Source organism: Triturus cristatus, chromosome 2_1 (genome assembly GCF_964204655.1).
Source record: "Triturus cristatus chromosome 2_1, aTriCri1.1, whole genome shotgun sequence".
Classification (NCBI taxonomy): domain Eukaryota; kingdom Metazoa; phylum Chordata; class Amphibia; order Caudata; family Salamandridae; genus Triturus; species Triturus cristatus.
This window is the reverse complement of record NC_140581.1, coordinates 368365880-368388215: the sequence shown is the minus strand read 5'-3', so window position 1 is coordinate 368388215 and position 22336 is coordinate 368365880. Positions and strand designations below refer to the sequence as shown.

At 48.9% G+C, this 22336-nt stretch overlaps 1 protein-coding gene across 4 annotated transcripts in view; it reads right to left on the bottom strand.

Moving 5' to 3' along the window:
• DDX4 (DEAD-box helicase 4) overlaps nucleotides 1–22336 on the bottom strand; it is a 1682862-nt gene that overhangs the window by 986596 nt on the left and 673930 nt on the right. For all 4 annotated transcript variants that reach the window (XM_085631316.1, XM_085631317.1, XM_085631319.1 and 1 more), the window contains exon 10: nucleotides 12354–12422. In XM_085631316.1, coding sequence (XP_085487442.1) covers nucleotides 12354–12422 — 69 coding nt within the window. The remainder of the gene's footprint in view (nucleotides 1–12353; nucleotides 12423–22336) is intronic.

The window sequence follows — 22336 nt, the reverse complement described above, 5'->3', positions numbered from 1 at the left end:
CATCTGGGATTTCACCCTCTTCTGTGTCCTGAGGGCCTTCCTCTACAGGCTCATAATGAGGCAACAACCTTTCCGGAACCTGTCGTGGCGGTACAGGCGGCATCTGAGGAGCAGGATTTACAATAGGTACCGGTGGAACAACTGCTGGAATCACCGGGGTTGACGGAACCTCTGAACGTTAGAGGGGATAGAGGGAACCGTTGGTTGTAGTCGTCCAACATGCGTTGGAGATTAGTAATGAGCGACAAAGGAAGGGTCGCCGTTCTATGCTTCGGAGGGGCCTGGTGTATATATACCGGATCCTCATCCTCACTACTGACATCCTGGCACTTAATAACTAAGTCGGATGGACTTTGTGCCGTTCCGAAAGACTCCGGTAACCCCTCGGACTCCTGATCCGAATCCGTAGCGAATAATGGTGAGGGAGGCTGTGCATCTCCCACAGGAATATTATGTTCCTGGCTATCCGGGCCCACAGTAGGAGGTAACGGTGTCCAAGAAACTCCAGCTAAAGATGAAACCGACGCTGAAGCTAGCTGAGGTTGTTGTTCCCTTCTTGTTTTCTGGGTAGACGCAACACCTCTTATTTGTACCCTTACGAATGTCTGTGGAGATGTACTCGTCGATGGAGCCGTCGTCGACGGAATGATGGTCGACGGAATTATCGTCCACGAAGTCTGTGGCAACAAAATTGCCGTCGACGGAGCCGTCGTCGACGGAGCCGTCGTCGACGGAGCCGTCGTCGACGGGGCCACCGTCGACGGGGCCGTCGTCGACGGGGCCACCGTCGACGGAGCCGCTGCCGACGGAGCCGTCGTCGAGGTCTTCGTCGACGGAACCACCGTCGAAAGTGTCGTCGACGGGATCTTCTTTTTCTTCGCCGACGGAGCGGGCGTCGACGAGCTCGACGACGTCTTCGTCGACGGCACAGTCTTCGTCGACGGAACCTTCGCCTTCTTCGTCGACGTCGAAGTAATGGGCACAACAGAAGTCACCGCCCTTGAAGAACTGATGGTAATCGTCGACGAGGATAACGTCGACATAACGCTAGTCAACGACGAAGCAGCTGACGTCGTCGTCGGGGTCACCGTCGACGAGGTAGAAACAGCAGATCTCGTCGTCGGGAGCATCGTCGACGAGGCTGACAATTTTTTCCCCGAGGAAGTAGACGCCTCAGCAGCCTGAGAACAGTGTCCCTTAGGCGACAAAGCAGTAGGTGAGACCACAGAGGTGGCAGTTGTCAGAGGCAAAGCCAGCTTCTTCTTCTTCAGGAAAGGAGATGGTAACTCCTGCACACTACTGCGCTTAGAGGCTGGTTGGGAACGACCAGAAAAGAGACTTTCCACATCAGAGAGTGGGTTATCCTTGTCCTTCAGTCTCTGTAGCCATAATAGCAGGCGGCCTTCTCTGTCCTTTAGAGTTTTTGTAGAAAAAGTTCTACAAAATTTACATTTTGCCACCTCATGGTCAGGATATAAACAGTAAATACACTTACTGTGTGGGTCCTCAGAGAACAAACGCAGCTTTCCACATGAAGAACATGGTCTGAACAAAGATTTTACTAGAAGACATCCTTACTGACAAAAACTGAGCAGAGCTCAGGGAGACTCCCTGTCACACGACGTGCGGTAGAAAATCTGAGGTGAGAAGCTCTGAGGAGAAGGTTCTAGAGAGGGGCTGACGCCTGATTGGCTGGAGTTCGGACTAACATAATGACAGAGATAGACTACAAAGGTCTTTTGTCTCTCTCCATTGTATTCCTATGGAGTTTTTCTCTTATAGGTACACTATGTGTGTTTTACACCTATATGCACTAATTATATGATTACTTATGTATATATTTTACTATATATATATATATATTGCTATTTTATTTACCGTGGGACTCCCACTCCGACGACGGGGAATATTCAAGCATGTGAATCTATGAAAGACACCCTAATACTGGAGAAGAGAAGAAACCTGCAAGCAGAAGGGACAGAGTCAAGGTCACTAGCCAGTGACCACGTGGAACCAGGAAGGAACCAGGCGATGTCGTGAAGAGTTGCAGGTGAAGGTGAAGCTTGTCGCTGCAGCCAGGAGGACCAGGAAGCGTCGAGGACGACCAGGACCAGGAGGCGAGCTGTCAAGAGACTACCCTTTGCTTTGCTGTCCCACGAAGGCTCTTGCTGTCGGCGGCGTCGAAGTTGGACTAGGATTCACCAAGCCTTGGGAAGCGGAACCCACGAAGAACAAAGGACTTGCTTCTGGTGCAGACCAGGAAGGTCTGGGGTGCTTCTTCTTTGCAGAGAAGCGGGAGCCAGTCTGGAGGAGCCAAACCAGCGCAGAAGATTTCAGGGAGCGTCGTCACAAAGGCCACTAGCCAGCGGGCAAGCAACCGGACAGACGCGGCAAGCAGGAAAATGCTGAAGGGCCCCACGCAGGACTCGTGGAGTGTGGGGGGCTGATCTTCGGTGCAGATGGTGCTTGGGGTTGGGGCTTCTCAATCCCCGGTGCACAACTTCGAGGGTACCTCAGAAGCTGCGCTGTAAGTTACTAGCCACTTTTCCCAGGTAGCCGGTCCCACGTCGCTCGTCGCCTCCACGGATCTCAGCTCTGCTGCAGATGTGGATGAGGGTCGGAGAAGTCTGGAAGTCAAGGCTCTGGTCGGGCTCTGCAGTCGGTTCCTCGTAGAACGGTCGCAAAGCAAAGGGTAGTCTCTTGATGGTGCCTGTTTGCACAGGGTAGACACTCCTTGGCTACAAGGGAGATTCTTCAGTCTTCTTCTTTCGTCGAATGTCGAAGGTCCAGAGTTTCTGTTCAATTTTGCAGGTTCAGGATAATCTAAAGTCTTGAGGCCCAACTCCCACTCTTATACTAATCTGGGGGGCTGGGATACCTGCTAGGTCACGCCTTATGGGTGGGACCTGGGAGGGGGTGGTTACACCCACTTCACTTTGTCCAGTTTTGCGCCAGAGCTGGGGCTGGAGTGCCCCAGCGCCGGTTTGAACTGGACTATGCAAGGAACACCTTGTGTGCCCCAGGCATGTCTCATTCCTTTCAGCCCACCCTGCCCCAATACACTAAAGGCTGTCTGGGGAGGTGCTAGCACCTCCCCAAGCAGGAAACCTATTGTCCAGGCCTCCCTGGCTGGGATCACTCCCAGCTGCAGGAGGACAGACTTGTGTCGTGGCAGCAGCATCCATTTTGTGATGCTGAGGCTTTGGTCAGAGGCTAACAGTTGAAGTATGATTTTAACATGTCTTTCCCTCTAGAAGGGGGGAATAATATTCTCATGTCCAGAAATGGCATGGGGGTATTATTCCCTAGTGGTAGACACCTTACACGACATGTTTTGATAAAGCCAAACCATAGTTACCATAACCGTCTAAGATTATAAGGCACTTTAAGAGTATATGGTAGGCAATATCATAGAACAGCTATAAGGACAAGGTTCCGAAAGCTGCAGACAGGCTCAGCTCATGCTAGAGCACCATCTCACATGTTACCAAGCACTCTGCCTCCAGGATTGTCAAGGCCTGCCATAGGAGTGACTGATAGGTACACATGTGTCTATATGTAAGTTAGGTATAGGAATACTACACCTAAGCAAGGGGTGATTACACGACCTTGCCCCAGCTGAGTGATCAGCCAGTTGTGTCAAAATGGAAGGCCAGGCCAGGGGTGGCATAATACATGCTGCAGCCCCTGGTAGGCCTAGGGTACACCTATGCCCTGGGTACCTAGGGTACACTGTACAGGGGCCAATAAGGTAATCCTATCCAAATGGGTTATGCACCTAAAGTACATAGTATTAATTTAGAGAGAACAGCAGGGCTGTGGGTCTGATTAGCAGGCCCACAGCCACATCTAAGTCGAAAACCAGTAAAGCAAAAGCAAAAAGTGGGGGTGAACATAGAAAGCAGACCCTACTCTCCTACACTCCCTTTAGAAGCATAATCTTTATTTCTTGGAGTAATGGGCGTAGGTTTTTGTGAGCCCTTTGGCGGGGAGGAGTTTGAGGAGGAATTTGTATGAATTCCAGGGAATGGCCGAATTGTATTAATTGGAGGACCCATCGGTCCGTAGTTATCGTTTGCCAATTTTTGAGAAAATGGGATATTTTTCCGCCAATCTTGTAGGGTGGAGACAAGTTTGAGACCGGCTGCATCTGGAAGTCATTGCCGCCGCGCGGCACCCTTTTGTCTTCCTCCTCTGTTACGAAAGGAAGTTTTGTGGTAAGACGACTGTTGTCGCTGCTGAGATTGTGGACGGTACTGCTGGGAAGAGGAGAAAGAGGAACGCTGTTGAAAGTCTCCTCTGGAGGAAGTCTGACCTCTTCCTCTGGACCCACGAAAGGAAGGGTTCCGAGATTGCAGAGACCCCAGGGCTCTGGCAGTATCTATCTTTTTTGATACCTTGCAATGCCTCGTCAATAAGAGAACCGAATAGAAGCTGGCCATCATAAGGCATGTCCAGGACTTTTGTCTGGACCTCCGGCCTGAAAGAAGTTGCCTTGAGCCAACCCTGGCGCCGGAGAACAGCCGCACCAGCCAGCTGTCTAAAACCTGTGGAAGCAATATCCATTGCACAGTCTATCAGTTCCGTGGCAGATCGTTCACCCTCCAACAGAATCTTCCTTGCCTCTTCTTTTAAGTCTGAAGGCAAATCCGCTAGATATGGGGCAATGTCCGCCCACATTGGTCGGTTGTACCGTCCCAATAGTGCAGTAGCGTTGGAGGCACGCACTGTCAAGGCTGACATAGAGGAGAAACGTTTCCCTATGTTATCCATACGTCGCCCTTCTTTATCCGGCGGAGCTGTCAACAGCGCAGCTGGGTTGTTTGCCCTCCTCTGCGCAGCCTGAGTGATAACCGAGTCCGGCTTTGGATGGCCTGTAAGACAAACCGGAGCCGTTTCCGGAGCTTTATATTTCTTGTCCAGGCGTGGTAGAACCGGTGGCACTGATGAAGGGTTCTGCATTATCTTTATGCCCTGGTCCCAAATATAATCAATTATCGGAATTGCCCGGACGGACTTCTTGAAGGGTTCCTTAAAGTCATATAAGAAACAGTCTTGTTGATGCGAAGGCATCAGGATCTGAAAGCGCTGGGCCGCTCTTTCAATGATGTTATGGAAACCGCCGATGTCGTCCGGCGGTGAGTCGGCTGTGGTAGGGACAGGCGAAACAGGAGCCGGAAGGATGTAATCGTCCCATTCATCTTGTTGGGATTGGACGTCCTGGAGTTCTCCTTCCTCAGGTTCCTCTTCCTCCTCCTCGTCGTCCGTGGTGGGCCGAGGCGGAGGTGCCGTCCTCTCCAAAAGCAGTGGAGGCGGTCGTGGCCGTGGAGTGGAAGGCCCCGCAGGCATCGGTGGAGGTGCCGGAGTCGGAAAACGCTGCTTATAGTCCGTTATTAAGAGCTGAAGGTCTGTGACCAAGGCTGCCGGTAGACACACCATGGAAGGTGGAGGCGGCATGTATTCTTGATGAGGAACCTCCTCATAGTCCTGGGGATTGTCTTCGTAATCCGAGACATCCTGGTACTTTACATGGAGCTGTGATGGACTAGTCGCCGCAGGAAAGAGACTAGCGTCGTCCGAATCCTCCTCTTTAATGCACGCTTGGTTATTTGTACATGCACAAATGTACTCTGGTCGTCCGTGTCCATACCCCTCAAGGGGCTCGATGGTATAGCTGTAACCGACGTTACAGGTATCAATGCCGTCGTCGGGGTCGTCGTCAACGACGAGGATGATGAAGACGGTCTCCTCGTCGACGATGACGTCAACGATGACGACGACGACGGCGTCGACGGTGATATTCTCGTCGACGGTACCCTCGTCGTCGACGGTGTCTTCGTCGACGATGATGAAGCTCTCGTCGACTGTGTCGTCGTCGACCCTCCCGTCGACAGCTTACTCGACGACGACTTTTTTATGGCTAACGTCGACGGAATTGTCTTGCCTGCCGTCGACGATGGAGTTGTCGTCGTCGAGGACATGGAATGGGATGTCATCGTCGATAGAGTCGTCGTCGACGATGTAACTGAAATCGTTGTCGAAGGAGATTTTCTCGTCGACGCTACTGTCGACATTGTTGTAGTCGACGAGGTGGCAATAGGCTTTTTGAAGGTGTGGGGCATCACCTTAGGAGACGAGCTCCCTGGAACAGGCGAATCCTGGACCTCTGAAGACTTTTTCTGCGTCTTCTTTTGAGGTGGCTGCGACGAAGGGACCGGCAATGCCACCTTTGGTCTTTTAGATGAGGAGTGAGACGCAACTGAGGAACTCTCACTCTCCTCAGAGGACACCACATCCTCCTTGTCCTTTAGCCTTTGCAGCCAGATTAAAAGGCGCCCCTCTCGGTCTTTCAAGGTCTTAGAAGAGAAAGTCCGACATACCTTGCAGTCCTTAGAACTGTGACTGGGATAGAGGCAATACAAGCAGTCCTTGTGTTGGTCGTCGATATGTAGCCTCTTCTTTCCGCAAGAGGCGCAGGGCCTGAATAAACCCTTCTTAGGTGTATCAGCCATGCTGAAAATCCAGAAAGTTGAGAAGAAATACTGTCAAATCCAAAGAAATGAGCAGAGCTCAGTGGAGACTCCCTTAGCACGACGTGCGGTAGAAAATCTGAGGGACTAGAGCTCCTACCAGTAAGGTTCTAGAGGGTGGTGTTAGCTGATTGGCTCTGGCCAAAATTTGGTCCTTTTTTACATAAGGACGTGGATAGCTTACTAAGCTAAGGCCTCTGAGGCCTATGGCTGTCTTATGTCTTCTGGACATTACTTTGTTATTTACCGGTGACTCCCATTCCCGACGACGGGGAATGATTCAGGCATGTGAATCTATGAAAGATACCCTAATACTGGATAAGATGCCTACAGTCTTCCCACTTCCAACCCAGGGAGCCGAATCTTCTCCCTGTCCGCATGGTGCGCCTTGAAAAGATGTTAGAGAAGACAGGTGTCAAATACAAAAGACACAGGCAAACATAGAAAACAAACTCTGTGAGCTCCAGACTTGGCCTTTTTCCTACTGCAGTCAAGACACTTACCAAATAGAGATAGCATTTTGACAAGAAAACTGCAGAAATTCTGCCAAAAAACCACAGCAGAATGTAGACAAGGGCCAAAGACGTCGAGTGAAACTACAAAAATCCAGAATTAATCACTAAAAGTGAATGAAAAACCAAAAAGGGAAGAGCTAGATGCTCCAGGGTCCTGCTAGCAGGAGCCAGAAAAAAAGAACTGAAAGTAACTGACCTTTGGCTGTGCATCATGGGATACCGAGGGTCTCTGGAAGGATTCTTAAAGGCACGGTATCCATTTACAGACATAATGGCAGCCTATAAGGCTCGTCTGTCCAACCCTTCATCTCGATCATGAAAAAAGGATTTTTGTGAAGGGGAGTTTCTCTATCACAAGAGGATAACCTTCAAGCTCCTCACCCATGCACACAAGGCACTCCACGACACCTGACCAGCATACCTCAACAGACGACTCGGCCTCCACACCCCCGCCTGCCAGCTCCGCTCCGCAGACCATGCCCTCGCCACCGTCCCCTGCATCCGAAGAGTGACAGCCGGCAGCAGATCATTCTCCCACCTCGCCGCCAAGTCGTGGAGCACCCTCCCCATCCGCCTACAGCAGACCAAAGACCTAACCTTCAGGAGACTCCTCAAGACCTGGCTCTTCGAACAGTAGCAGCATTCCCCCCTCCCTCCCCCCCCCCAGCGCCTCGAGACCCTCACGGGTATGTAGTGCACTTTACAAATGCTACGATTGATTGATTATGTGTGAAACATAGTAAAATAGTTAAATTTAACTTAGCTGGCTATCCTTTTCTATTCAGGATGAAGTAATGGCCAGAGTAGCCTAGTGTTTTCAGGCTGCATTATTGTCTTTTCTTATCTCTTAAGTGTCTATGCAGGACTGCAGAAGAAGACAACTTAAGAAACTATATCTATTGAAGTGCTCCGGGGTTCACGCACATGGGCGGGACTATTCACATGATTATGACTATAAACAGAGATCCCCTACTACAGAAGCCCGCTCTCCCCCCTCTTGTTTGCTCTTAGTATCGAACCCCTGGCTGTTCAATTTCGAGCCATCGCAGAGATTAAGGGAATACGCTTTGGGGGTAAAAAGCACTAGGCATCATTCTTTGCGGATAATATCCTGCTAATGCTCACAGAGCCAAGCTTCTCGCTTCAGGCTGTACAGGTAGAATTGGGAAAATTCGAAGCGGTGGTGGGTTTTAAAGTTAACTTCTCAAAATCCTCCATACTAAATCTCACTCTTCCCGAGGGTGAGGAAACAAGACTATGAGGCCAGACCTCTCTACAATGGGCTAAACGTTCCCTTTTATATTTAGGCATCCAACTCACCCCCAGAATCAAAGATCTGAAGAAGGCCAATTATCCCTCATTGGTGTCACAAATTCAACAAGCTCTTAAGAGATGGAAGCCACTGTACATCTCCTGGCTTGGACGAATAAAAGCCGCTAAAATGACAGTATTACCAAAATTCCTCTGCTTATTTCTGGCGCTCCCAGTTGACCTAGATTGGGATCTCTTGACCAGAGTACGCTCCCTCATTACTAAATTTATCTTGCAAGGTGGAAGGGCACACCTTCCCTTTTATGTGCTATGGCACTCGAAGAAAGAATGAGGGGTGGCTCTACCAGATTTCACACTATTACCCAGCAGCACAGTTACGGGTGGTTGTAGAATGGTCCATGAGAGAGTCTGATAAACATTGGTTTCACATGGACAGGGCAACAGTGGGCAGAAAAATCTGTGATGTCCTTTGGAAACGGAAAAAAGACAGACCAGCATATCTCAGCACCCCAACACGAACCACACAAAGTTTGGGACGAGAGCACACAAAAAAAAAAAAGGATGGACTTTTCCCTTCCCCTTATACCCAAATTCATTTTAACCTTGATGTAGGAGAGTAGGGTCTGCTTTCTATGTTCACCCCCACTTTTTGCTTTTGCTTTACTGGTTTTCGACTTAGATGTGGCTGTGGGCCTGCTAATCAGACCCACAGCCCTGCTGTTCTCTCTCTAAATTAATACTATGTACTTTAGGTGCATAACCCATTTGGATAGGATCACCTTATTGGCCACTGTACAGTGTACCCTAGGTACCCAGGGCATAGGTGTACCCTAGGCCTACCAGGGGCTGCAGCATGTATTATGCCACCCCTGGCCTGGCCTGGCCTTCCATTTTGACACAACTGGCTGATCACAAGGTGTTCCTTGCATAGTCCAGTTCAAACCGGCGCTGGGGCACTCCAGCCCCAGCTCTGGCGCGAAACTGGACAAAGGGAAGTGGGTGTAACCACCCCCTCCCAGGTCCCACCCATAAGGCGTGACCTAGCAGGTATCCCAGCCCCCCAGATTAGTATAAGAGTGGGAGTTGGGCCTCAAGACTTTAGATTATCCTGAACCTGCAAAACTGAACAGAAACTCTGGACCTTCGACATTCGACGAAAGAAGAAGACTGAAGAATCTCCCTTGTAGCCAAGGAGTGGCTACCCTGTGCAAACAGGCACCATCAAGAGACTACCCTTTGCTTTGCGACCGTTCTACGAGGAACCGACTGCAGAGCCCGACCAGAGCCTTGACTTCCAGACTTCTCCGACCCTCATCCACATCTGCAGCAGAGCTGAGATCCGTGGAGGCGACGAGCGACGTGGGACCGGCTACCTGGGAAAAGTGGATAGTAACTTACAGCGCAGCTTCTGAGGTACCCTCGAAGTTGTGCACCGGGGATTGAGAAGCCCCAACCCCAAGCACCATCTGCACCGAAGATCAGCCCCCCACACTCCACGAGTCCTGCGTGGGGCCCTTCAGCATTTTCCTGCTTGCCGCGTCTGTCCGGTTGCTTGCCCGCTGGCTAGTGGCCTCTGTGACGACGCTCCCTGAAATCTTCTGCGCTGGTTTGGCTCCTCCAGACTGGCTCCCGCTTCTCTGCAAAGAAGAAGCACCCCAGACCTTCCTGGTCTGCACCAGAAGCAAGTCCTTCGTTCTTCGTGGGTTCCGCTTGCCAAGGCTTGGTGAGTCCTAGTCCAACTTCGACACCGCCGACAGCAAGAGCCTTCGTGGGACAGCTCGCCTCCTGGTCCTGATCGTCCTCGACGCTTCCTGGTCCTCCTGGCTGCAGCGACAAGCTTCACCTTCACCTGCAACTCTTCACGACATCGCCTGGTTCCTTCCTGGTTCCACGTGGTCACTGGCTAGTGACCTTGACTCTGTCCCTTCTGCTTGCAGGTTTCTTCTCTTCTTGATCCCAGCCTTGGGATCCACCGGACACTCTCCCCTGACTGCCTGTCAGCATCTTTCTTCAGGCATCCATAGGAGTCGACGACGAAAACGACGCATCTTCACCCCTATGCACCCGCAGCCTGTGGGCTAGGTAACTTGGGTACTCCGGTGCTCATCAGGATAGTGACTATCCTAGTGTCTAGTTTTCAAGTCTCAACTTCCTAGCTACTCCGGAAGTGTCCTAAATCTACCGTTTTCCAAACTGTACTATTGCTATTGACTTTTACGCATTACGCGTGAGTGTTTCCACTCTGCACACGAATCCCGTGGGCCTCCCACTTCCTAACTAACGCTAGTGTAGTGTAGCCCCAGCGATTCCCTAGGCCTAGGCCTATTCTATTTCCGTGACAGTGGTTCTTATACCACTTACTTAGTATATGGTTTGCGTGGCCCCTAGGGCCTAACTGTATTACTTACCTGTGTGACTTAATGTATGCATAAATAAGACTGTGTTGTACTTACCTCGAATCTCATAAAGAGTGCTGAGGGTTTGCTTAGAATAAATACACTTTATTTTATATATATCTGTTGTGGTGTCCTTTCATTTGGTATTCAAGGGATTATATATGGTATCACAGCTGGCTTCACATGCCATTCAGAGTTTAGCCTAAGACTGCTCTTGTCCATGCTACCACTAGGATAGCTGGTCTATAAGGTTGACTTTACAACCAATCACCATAAGGGTATTTGGACTGATATAAGGTGTACACTATAACTAGTGACATCATACATCAGGCTAACTTCTCACACTTGATATCCCTCCCTGCATTTGTTTTACCCAGCTCATAAGTCTGGAGACTGCCAAATATTTACCATTTTTGTCAATAAAAAAAAAATGTTTACCTGGGAGGAAGATTTAGGTACATAAAAGTCCAAGAACAACTCTCTATTCCAGAGATTAGTCACGCCTGCGTGTTGCTCTAGTATGAATAAATGAATAATGAAAAACATTGATCAATCTACAGAGAGTGCCTAAAGATTCATGCTATGGAAGTATTGGCTTCTACATTTTTATGTCATCTACTAAGTATTAGTAGAAGGCTCTTAAAAAATCTCAAAGACTGCAGTCCTTCACCTGAATTAGTGGTAAAGGGGTATATTATAGGGCGCGACATACCGTGAGTCATATAGGCCTCACAGAAACACTAACCAAACTAGCATCCTACTGGTATTACACTGATGAACAGCTACACCAAGTGAACCCCAAGCACAGCGCAGACTGTTGGAGAGGGTGTGGGTAAAAGGGAACGTTGGTCCATCTCCTATGGTGCTGCGAGCACCTACAACAATATTGGTCTCAAATCCTGGATAAAATTGACAAACATCTTGACACAGAACTGCCCAGGCTTCCTGCTTATGTTCCCTTGGGTATCCCCAACCTCATCACATATCCCCTAAATTCTAGAAGAGAGCAGCAGATCGCGATAGCATTGGGTACAGCCACACAAAATATATTGCTACATTGGAGGACCCCTCTGGTCCCCACACACACAGGTTGGCTTCACCGGCTGTGGCACATAATAGGGATGGAAAAGATCTCAGTCACGCTGGCAGGGAAAGGCTTGACTTAGCGCGCTCTGGCAGCCAATCTGGACTCTCCTAGCCCAAGACTCTTGGTAAGTAACATGCCCCAGATACCTCCGCCTGCTAAGACTTACTTCATTAGATACGATTACCCAGCAGGATCAACCATAACCGCGATACCTCATGTCGCGACACGATACCCAACATGCAGTGGATGGGGAAGGGGGGGGAGAGGGGGGGGGGGGGGAGGAATCCTGGGACGGGGGCTGGAGTATTACTGTTAATTTTATGTTTAACCCTCTTTGATATTGTCGGCACTAAATGTTCACCCCTGGGTTCTATATAACCCACATTCTGAGCCCTTTTTCTTTGCATATCACATAAGCTATACTGGCAGCGGATTCAATAAAAAGATTTAAACCATAAAAACAGGTTTATCGATATTAAGAAACTTGATAATACCAAGTTTAAAACACCTACATGAAAAGCGGTTTACTTTAAGCAAATATTAAAACCCTTACTTGTTTGATTACCAAATCCACCTCTTGATCCAAAGCTAGCATGACTTTCTTCATCATTATTTTCATCCCCTGGGGAAAAAAATAACAAATGTATGTTACGTTGAGTCTGTCAAGTAGTAGCTGTCTCTAAGCAACAAGCCTACTGTCACATTTAAGTAAAGCAAACCCACCTCTTGAAACGAGAAAGCAAACTGAAAGATTTCGATAAGCTAGACATGAACAATCTAAGGGTTTGTCAACACAAAGTGAGTAACATAGAAATTAAATGCAATAATATCTATAACCATCAAATGTCCCTACAAATGCAACACCTCAAAAAGTGGCTGAGGTCGAGTCACTGCATGATGGCAGTTTCTTTTTTTCCTGGTTATTTTAAGCCAAGGGCATGAATGCCGGATTGCCTTCGCAGAAGATTAAGAAATAGTTTCAGTTTAATGAACAGATTAATTCAACAGCCAAACAAACTCACCATTAAACATATCAAGTATAATCACTCCATTTTAACAAACAAATTCAATACAATTCTCACAGAACACTCAATTAATGCTATAACATTTGATATTTTGATTTATTAAATCACAGAATACATTCTCTAAAACCACAAGATTGTCCAAACTGCGTACTTATATATAAGCATCTTTAAACTGTTCACAGTATTGCATATGTAATTAAGTTTCAGTTCATTTTTTTGTTCTAAGGCAAATCTTTATACATCAAAATATTAAAGGAAAACTTTCATCCCTTTGGTGATGAGAACAAGCTGGAGACATAGAAAGCACCAGCACTCAGGTGCTAAGGATGTGTCCAGGACAACCTATCACCCAACTTCAGGATAGGCCCCCCTCCCCCCTTGCGATGTGCCTTTGCAAGGGATGGCAGCAGAAGCGCTTCTGTTGCCACCCACAACCCCCCCCCCCCCCCACGATCTGATTAAGTCATTGCGTGCATGCCGTGTCAACATCATCAAGCGAAGCTGGAAGCGATCTTCCAGCACTACCGGAATTTAAGTCTTTGTTGAGGTCACCAGGGATTCCTTGTGGTCAGGGAGTGGCAGTTTGAGCAAGGGTCACTCCCCTATTTGATCTGCGCATGTTTTGGCTGCTTCCACCCAAGGTGGGGGCAGATCAACCATTTTTAGACTAATCTGCCACCCTAGGGAGTGGTAATTATAATCATGTCTAGCCAAAGTGGCAATTTACTTTTGTATCCTACCAGTATGGGGGCCAATGGGCTGTTTTTAATGCTGATTTGCTTTGATGGGGGAGGGGTGGCTGGGAGGAGGTTATTGACTGTTTGGGAACCTACAAGACACAAGGTAATGTGTGCCCATGTTTTCTGTGGGGAGTGGCCCCTTGAGGGTTGCTTCCCTGAAGGAGTTTTATTTCTTTTCTTTTCAAGAAAACCTTTTTTTTTTTTTAATGGTTACTGGAAATGTACATCATTGCCCTACTTGACTTGTTTTTATGTTTTTTTGTTACTGATATAATAGTTTTAAGTAGATTATACTTGTGTTTTATTGTCTTTCAAACTTTCGGTTGTGTTTGGTCAAAATCTATACTATGATCTCTTGAGTGTATTTTTAGGTCTCGCCTACGCAGCGCGCATGCGCTGCATAGGAAAAAAGACCTTTAGCAATCGATCCGGTTTTGAGGCCAAAAACGTGCATGCGTTGCATTGCTTTCAATGGCAACGCGTGCACGTTTGGCGATTTCTTTGCGAGAGCGAGCTGCAACGCCATATGTTAGCAATTATCACGCCTTGCTACTCGCTCCGGCAAGGGAATCCGGCGCAGGCCCCCTCCTCTGTCCCCTCCCCCTGCTGCCGCATGAGGCGCGCAAACTTTTTAAAAATAGCCTGTGTGAAGGAGTTCACGAAGGGCATTAGTAAAAGTGCAGAAACGTGTTACGTCATTATCATTAATCCATGCATGCATTGTCCTGCTTAGATGCTAATTGGCTGCTGAGCAGCACCGCAGGATGATGCAGTGATCTTCTCAGCCTGCCACTGGTTGAAATATATAGTGCACGGGGACAGTGTAGTTTGCGTGCACTGTGGCATATACGCGATGGTTGCATAGGTGCACCGTAAATGTGAAAAGAGCTACTCTTTCTTGGCGGGACCCATTAAATGTGGTGCCTTTGACTGCCTGAGCACAGGCGTGTGTGGCTGGCGTGAGCTCAAGGGGGCGACCGAGCAACCAGAGCTGGTGACAGCCACATGCCATAGAAGGATAGCCAAGGCAATGGCAGATGCCTGCATTCATTCCCGACATGATTGGGATGTCGGTGTGGGTGGGGGGTTTTGGATATCATAAATGTTATTGTTGTGAATGTAGACGTTGGTCATATTACGCGCAACTCTGAATTGGGCCTTAAAAGGTTCAGTGCTATGGACGCAATAGAATTTGCTGTTGATGGTGCACACGCATCATTTGAAGTTACGAGGGGGACATGATGCAGGCAGGTAACACTGATACTACCGTTGGGGGTGTGCTCTCCACTCTTACTTGGAACGTTAGGGGATTGGGCGATCCCAGGAAGCGCAGACGGATTGTAAATGCTTTAGATCGATTAAACATGCACATAGTCTTCTTACAAGAGACCCACATGGACCCACAACGCAAAGGTAGCTTTGCGTCTAGATGGGCTGCGTACTCTGTCTTTGCTGCGTACTCTGTCTTTGCACCTTACTCTTCTTACGCCAGAGGCACTGCTATTCTGATTAAAAGGAATACCCCCTACTCTCGGCCGGTACCAGAGTAATGTACCAGCTCAGTATTCACAGGTTGGGGGAGGAGGAATAACACCAGGGCGACCCATACTTTTTTTTTTGTTTTTTACCTGAACTTGCAAGGCAACCCTAGGTATCTCTATCATCAGCAACAGAGTACACCCTCCACAATAATTCACTAGTCAATAGCCGTATTCAAGAAGAGTACAATGATTGAAGTCACCTTTACAACCCCGACCCCACAACTTCAGGAGTGCTAGAAAATCCACCCCCCATGGTCTTAACGAAATTATGTTGTGGATCCTATAGTGGCGGTGACAATGGCGGCATTATCATCAAGAGGGTGTGCAAGAAGATAGCGTTTTAGTGGCTCCCAAATATCAGCGGGTTTAGAAGCAGTGGGGAGAAGCTCTGACTATCTGAGCAACGTATCCTGACAGTATAGCATAACTTGTACCCATTCCTTAAACTTCGGAACCCTGCCTCTCCCCCAACGGCAAGCCACTCGCCTTTTCGCCAGTAGGAGAGCAACAGTTATGAATCTGCGGTAAGGCCTTCCTATCACTTTGGTATACCCCAGTAGTGCCTGCAGTGGGGACGGAGCCAGAGGGGTATCAATCATCTCAGAAAGGCCCGAGTATACCAGCAGCCAGTATCTCGCAATATCAGGGCATTCCCAAGCCAGATGCAGGAAATCTGCAGTTGGAGCGCGACAACGGTCGCAGAGGTCATCCGCTCGGAAGCCAAATCTATGCATTTGAGCGGGGGTGCAGTAAAGTCTACGAAGGAACTTATAATGAATAATCCTAGATCTACTGCTGGATGAGATCTGCTCGGTTTGCTGGCAGCAAAATGACCAAAGTGTGTCCTCTATGAGTGTGTTCAACTCATCCTCCCACCAATTGCGCGCTCTGCATGGCCCAAATTTGAGTGAGGTGTGCGTGGAATGATAGAGTCTAGAGACCGCGTGTGCAGGAGAATCAGCTTTTAGCAGCCGATGCAGTGGATCCAATGTAGGCGGTTCGTCAGGGAATGTCTCAGTCACCGCCTGAATCCTACTGCGTAAGCGAATATATAGAAAGGTCCATGTAGGTGGGTGTCAAGTCCCCAAACAGATGTGTCAAGGAACGAAATCGGCCCCCATGGTAAAGATCCCCCCAGGTCTTAATGTTCATTTTGGTCATGGCATTTTTAAACAATTGTTCCTGCAGCAGGGGCATGGAAGGGGGATATGCTAGGGGGAGCAATGGAGAATAGGCAAGTGTCGTCTGGGCTTTTTGTGCAATATACCGCCAAGCTTGTATGGAGCAAGATACAGGAGTATGGCATATAGCCTGTGTCTCAAGTTTACTAAATAATGCCCCTTCAAGCGAAACGGGGTCCGCCAGCCAGTGTTCGACTGCCACTTGGGGCATGAAAGGGGGGGGGGTATTGATTGTGCTTATGAATCTAGTACCTGTGGACCGTGAGGAGCGGTATTGCTTGACTTGGGGCAGGTTTGGTAATGAAACAATCACTTTGGCCTGCTCCTATGGCCCTAACTGCGATGACCCTAGCAGCTTCATCGCCCTCTGGAACAAGATACAGGATATAGGTTCGACCCATCTGATATGGGGAGGTGACTTTAATGCAGTTATTAACCCAGCCATGGATAGATCAAACCCCTCCGCCCATCATTACACTAACACGCACAGATACTTGTGTGATCTTTGCAAACGGCAGGATATCACTGACACCTGGCGACATTTACACCCGACGGGGACTGAGGGCACGCATTGGAATGCTGCATATGCTTCTTGGGCTAGACTAGATTACATCACAATCTCTCGGGGACTGGCCCCCTCAGTGTCGGTGCAACATCTGTGCCGTACTTTTTACGATCACTCCCCGGTCCTGGCTAAACTTCGGCTACTGGACCTAGTGGGGACACCGCCACCTTGGAGACTACAACCTAACATACTTCTTGACGAGCCCTTCCGAACTGAACTAGACCTGGAGCTTGAGGAATTTTTAATGCATAATAAGGGGACTGTGGACTGTGTGGCAACTATGTGGGAGGCACTGAAGGTCACGGTGCGAGGGATCTGTATTTCCAAAAGCTCGGGGGTGCTGCATGCGTTGCGCGACACCTTGTATAAATTAGGGCAAACACTGCGGGCACTGGAAACCCTCCCGGATTTTGCTAATAACGTTGACGCACAATGCCAATTCAGAGCGGCATTGTCGGATTACAAATCCACTGCAGATAGGGAGGTCCACTTCCGGAGTAAATATTTTGTGGCTAGGGCGTACGGAGAGGGTGAATGCCCGGGAAAGATGCTGGCGGGAGTTGTGAAACCCCAGCGGCAGTCTATGTAGTAGAGTTGGAGGGTGAGGGGGGGGCTGCCGCTGCGCGACACACAATCGATCAAGGCCGCCTTCACTGCTCACTATGCTTCACTCTATACAACTACTAGAGAGGTTCCCCTGGACATGGATGATTATCTGAGAGAGCTCACATTGGGATGGTTGCCTGACTATCAACGTGAATTCTTGGCAGCGCCCATTGGCCTGGATGAGATTAGGGATGCAGTGGGGCAGATGGCATCCGGGAGGGCACCCGGCCTGGACGGCTTGCCCATAGATTTCTATAAGGCTTATGTTGACTTACTGGTTCCAGTGCTTAGGGAGGTTTTCCTGGAGGCACATGAATCCGGGACGCTCCCTCCGTCGATGCAGGAGGCCCTAATTGCCTCCCTGCTGAAGCCGGGAAAACCGCCGCAGTCCTGCGACTTCTACCGTCCCCTCTCCCTAATTAACTGCGGTGCCAAGATTTTGGCAAAGGTGTTGGCTAATCGCCTGAAGTTGTTGATGGAGGGTCTGGTTCACCCGACCAGGCGGGATTTATTCCTGGCAGAGCCACATCACATAATCTACGTACCCTCTTCTCCATTTTACAGAATGTAGACCCTGGATTACCAATGGCGGCAGTCTTTCTGGACGCCACCAAAGCCTTTGATTCACTGGAGTGGGACTATCTCCTTTGTATACTGCGCAACATGGGGATGCCTGCGGGGTTTCTTAGATGGATCACAATTCTTTACCATAAACCAGTGGCCAGGGTGAGCGTAAATGGCAGGATATCCGAGGCCTTTTCGATTTCACAGGGACCTGTCAGGGTTGCCCCCTGTCTCCCCTTTTGTTTGCCCTGGCCATGGAACCTCTGGCGGCCAGGCTCTGCCAACACCATCGGGATAGGGCTTTGCGCTGCTTCCAGAGACATGTCCGGATTTCCCTTTACGCGGATGACATCACGCTATATGTGCGAGATCCATCCAATAATCTCAATCCCCTCTTGAGGGAATTCATTCGGTTTGCTGTTCTGTCTGGGGTTCACATTAATTGGGGCAAATAATGATTTCACGGGATAGAGAGGAATTACTGCGACTAAACTATGGGCGTGCAATTGACCATATTCAGACTTGCGTAACACGATAGATCACGCTACCCCTTTCCTTTGCGGGAAGAGCGTCCCTCATTAAGATGGTCATTCTCCCGAAACTCCTATATTTGTTTTTAAACATCCCTTACCATACGGGCAAGCCTTTTTTTAAAACCTTGCGTTCTGAGCTCATTCGGCTGGTTTGGGGAGGTAAGCGCCCCCGCTTGGTTGGGATACCCTGACTCGCCCATTTGCTCAGGGAGGTATTGATTTACCGGATTTTGAGCTATATTATCACAGCGCGCAGGCCCATTTTGTCTATTACTGGATTAATCCACCCCCCCCCCCCCCCTTCATGCCCCAAGTGGCAATCGAACACTGGCTGGTGGACCCCGTTCCGCTTGAAGGGGCATTATTTAGTAAACTTGAGACACAGGCTATATGCCATACTCCTGTATCTTGCTCCATACAAGCTTGGCGGTATATTGCGCAAAAAGCCCAGACGACACTTGCCTCTTCCCCATTGCTCCCCCTAGCAGATCACCCTTCCATGCCCCTGCTGCAGGAACAACTGTTTAAAAATGCCATGACCAAAATTAACGTTAAGACCTGGGGGGATCTTTACCATGGGGGCCGATTTCGTTCCTTGGCATATCTGTTTGGGGACTTGACACCCACCTACATGGACACCTTTCTATATATTCGCCTACGCAGTGGGATTCAGGCGGTGACTGAGACATTCCCTGACGAACCGCCTACATTGGATCCACTGCATTAGCTGCTAAAAGCGGATTCTCCTGCACACGCGGTCTCTAGACTCTATCATTCCACGCACACCTCACTCGAGTTTGGGCCTTGCAGAGCGCGTGCTAGGTGGGAGGAAGAGTTGCACACTCATAGAGGACACACTTTGGACATTTTGTTGCCAGCAAACTGAGCAGATCTCATCCTGCAGATTTCCTGCATCTGGCTTGGGAATGCCCAGATATTGCGAGATACTGGCTGCTGGTATAGTCGGCCCTTTCTGAGATGATTGATACCCCTCTGGCTCCGTCCCCACTGCAGGCACTACTGGGGTATACCAAACTGATAGGAAGGCCTTACTGCAGATTCATAACTGTTGCTCTCCTACTGGCGAAAAGGCGAATGGCTTGCCATTGAGGGAGAGGCAGGGCTCCGAAGTTTAAGGAATGGGTACAAGATATGCTATACTGTCAGGATACGTTGCTCAGATATTCAGAGCTTCTCCCCACTGCTTCTAAACCCGCTGATATTTGGGAGCCACTAAAACGCTATCTTCTTGCACACCCTCTTGATAATAATGCCGCCATTGTCACCGCCACTATAGAATCCACAACATAATTTCGTTAAGACCACGGGGGTGGATTTTCTAGCACTCCTGAAGTTGTGGGGTCGGGGTTGTAAAGGTGACTTCAATCATTGTGAAATAGTACTCTTCTTGAATACGGCTATTGACTAGTGAATTATTGTGGAGGGTGTACTCTGTTGCTGATGATAGAGATACCTAGGGTTGCCTTGCAAGTTCAGGATAAAAACAAAAAAAGGTATGGGTCGCACTGGTGTTATTCCTCTCCCCTCCCCCCCTCCCCCCCCCCCCCCCCCCCACCTGTGACTACTGAGCTGGTACATTACTCTGGAACCGGCTGGTCTAATTTGTTAATGATATGACACTGTCAACGCTGTGTACACTGTATGGCAACTTTGCTCCTTGTACTGTACGTCTAAATTGAAGTTGTGAATGTTTATTGGAAAATGTATAAATAAAGACAAAAAAGGAATATGCTACTTACCAGTATGCATCTGTTCTTGGCATGTAGAGCTGCAGAGTTGTACACTTAGCATAGATCGCTATCTGGTGTTGGGCCCGGATGTTTGCAGTTTGTTTTTCTTCTTGGACAGTCTTTGGAAGTCACGAGTTTGGTGACTCCTCCTTCGGTCCGTACTGCGCATGGGCTTCGGCTCCATCCTCAGATTGTTTTTCGCCAACAGGGAAATGATGGAGCGTAGTAATAACAGTGAGAAACCCATGTGTTGTATCTAAATAAGATGTACTGGAACGGATACAGGTAGCCGGGGAGGCGGGTGGGCGTGTACAACTCTGCAGCTCTACATGCCAAGAACAGCTGCATACTGGTAAGTAGCATATTCCGTTCGAGGCATATGAGCTGCAGATTGTACACTTAGCATAGATTATATAGCAGTACCCAACCTTAGCGGCGACCACCGGTATCCGTTGCAGCTGTTTGAAAAAGTGTCTTTAGTACAGCCTGGCCCACCCTAGCTTGCTGCTTGGAATGCACATCTACACAATAGTGTTTTGTGAAGGTGTGCGGTGTAGACCATGTGGCTGCTTTGCAGATGTCATCTAAGGGTATATTCCCTAGAAAAGCCATAGAAGCCGCTAACTTTCTTGTAGAGTGGGCTTTCGGAGGAACAGATAATGTTCTCTTTGCCTTTTGATAGCAAATTTGTATGCATTTTACAATCCACCTAGCTATCCCTGATTTAGAAATGGGGTTGCCTTTATGTGGTGGAGAGAAGGAAACGAACAATTGTTTAGTCTTCCTGAAGGGTTGCGTTCTTTGTATGTAGTATAGCAACGCCCTTTTCACATCAAGTGTGTGTAGGGCCCTTTCTGCAACAGATTGGGGTTGCGAAAAGAAGACAGGTAATTCCACTGATTGATTGAGGTGGAAGGGGGAAATGACTTTGGGCAGAAACTTCGGATTTGTGCGAAGTATGACCTTGCTGTGATGCATTTGTATGTAGGGTTCCTGTATGGTGAACGCTTGTATTTCACCAACCCTTCTAAGGGAAGTGATAGCTACAAGGAAAGCTGTTTTCCAGGTGAGAAACTGTAGCTCACATTTGTGCATTGGTTCGAAGGGCGGACCCATTAGTCGTGTAAGAACTAAATTTAGATTCCATACAGGGGAAGGTGGTGCCCTGGGAGGAATTACTCGTTTAAGGCCTTCCATGAAGGCTTTAATAGCGGGCACTCTGAAGAGTGATAAATGCTGTCTGTTTTGTAGATAAGCAGCGATCGCTGCTAGGTGTAGGCGTATGGATGAATATGCCAGGTTACACCTGTGAAGATGGAGCAGATAGCATATGATGTGCTGTATGGATGCATCTAGAGGGTTGATTGTATTGTTACGGCAGTAAATTACAAATCTTTTCCACTTTGCGGCATAGCATGCTCTAGTGGTAGGACGTCTGGCTTCCATGATGATGTTCATGCAATCAGGGGGAAGGTTAAGGTATCCGAATTCTAGGATTTCAGGAGCCAGATCGCCAGGTTGAGCTGAGCTGGGTCCGGGTGCCTGATTTCTCCATGGTTCTGGGTTAGGAGGCATGGGGATAGATGCAGTTTTTGATGTGGTACCACTGACAGTTGTAGTAGCGTGGTGTACCACGGCTGCCTGGCCCACGTCGGAGCTACCAGAATGAGTGTGAGGGAGTGCTGTTGTAGCTTCCTGACCACTAATGGAATTAGTGGGAGAGGTGGAAAGGCGTATGCAAATCTGCCTGACCAGTTCATCCATATCGCATTGCCCTTGGACAATGGGTGTGGGTATCTGGCCGCGAAGCTTGGGCATTTTTTGTTTTCGTGGGTGGCGAAGAGGTCTATCTGAGGATGCCCCCACTGTTGGAAGAATGGGTGAAAAACTTGTGGATGCAGTTCCCATTCGTGTAGTTGTTGTGTTTGTCTGCTGAGCAGATCTGCCATGGTGTTTTGTACGCCTGGAACGTGCTGTGCCAGGAGAAAGATGTTTTGGGGAATTGCCCATCTCCATATGCTCTGGGCTAA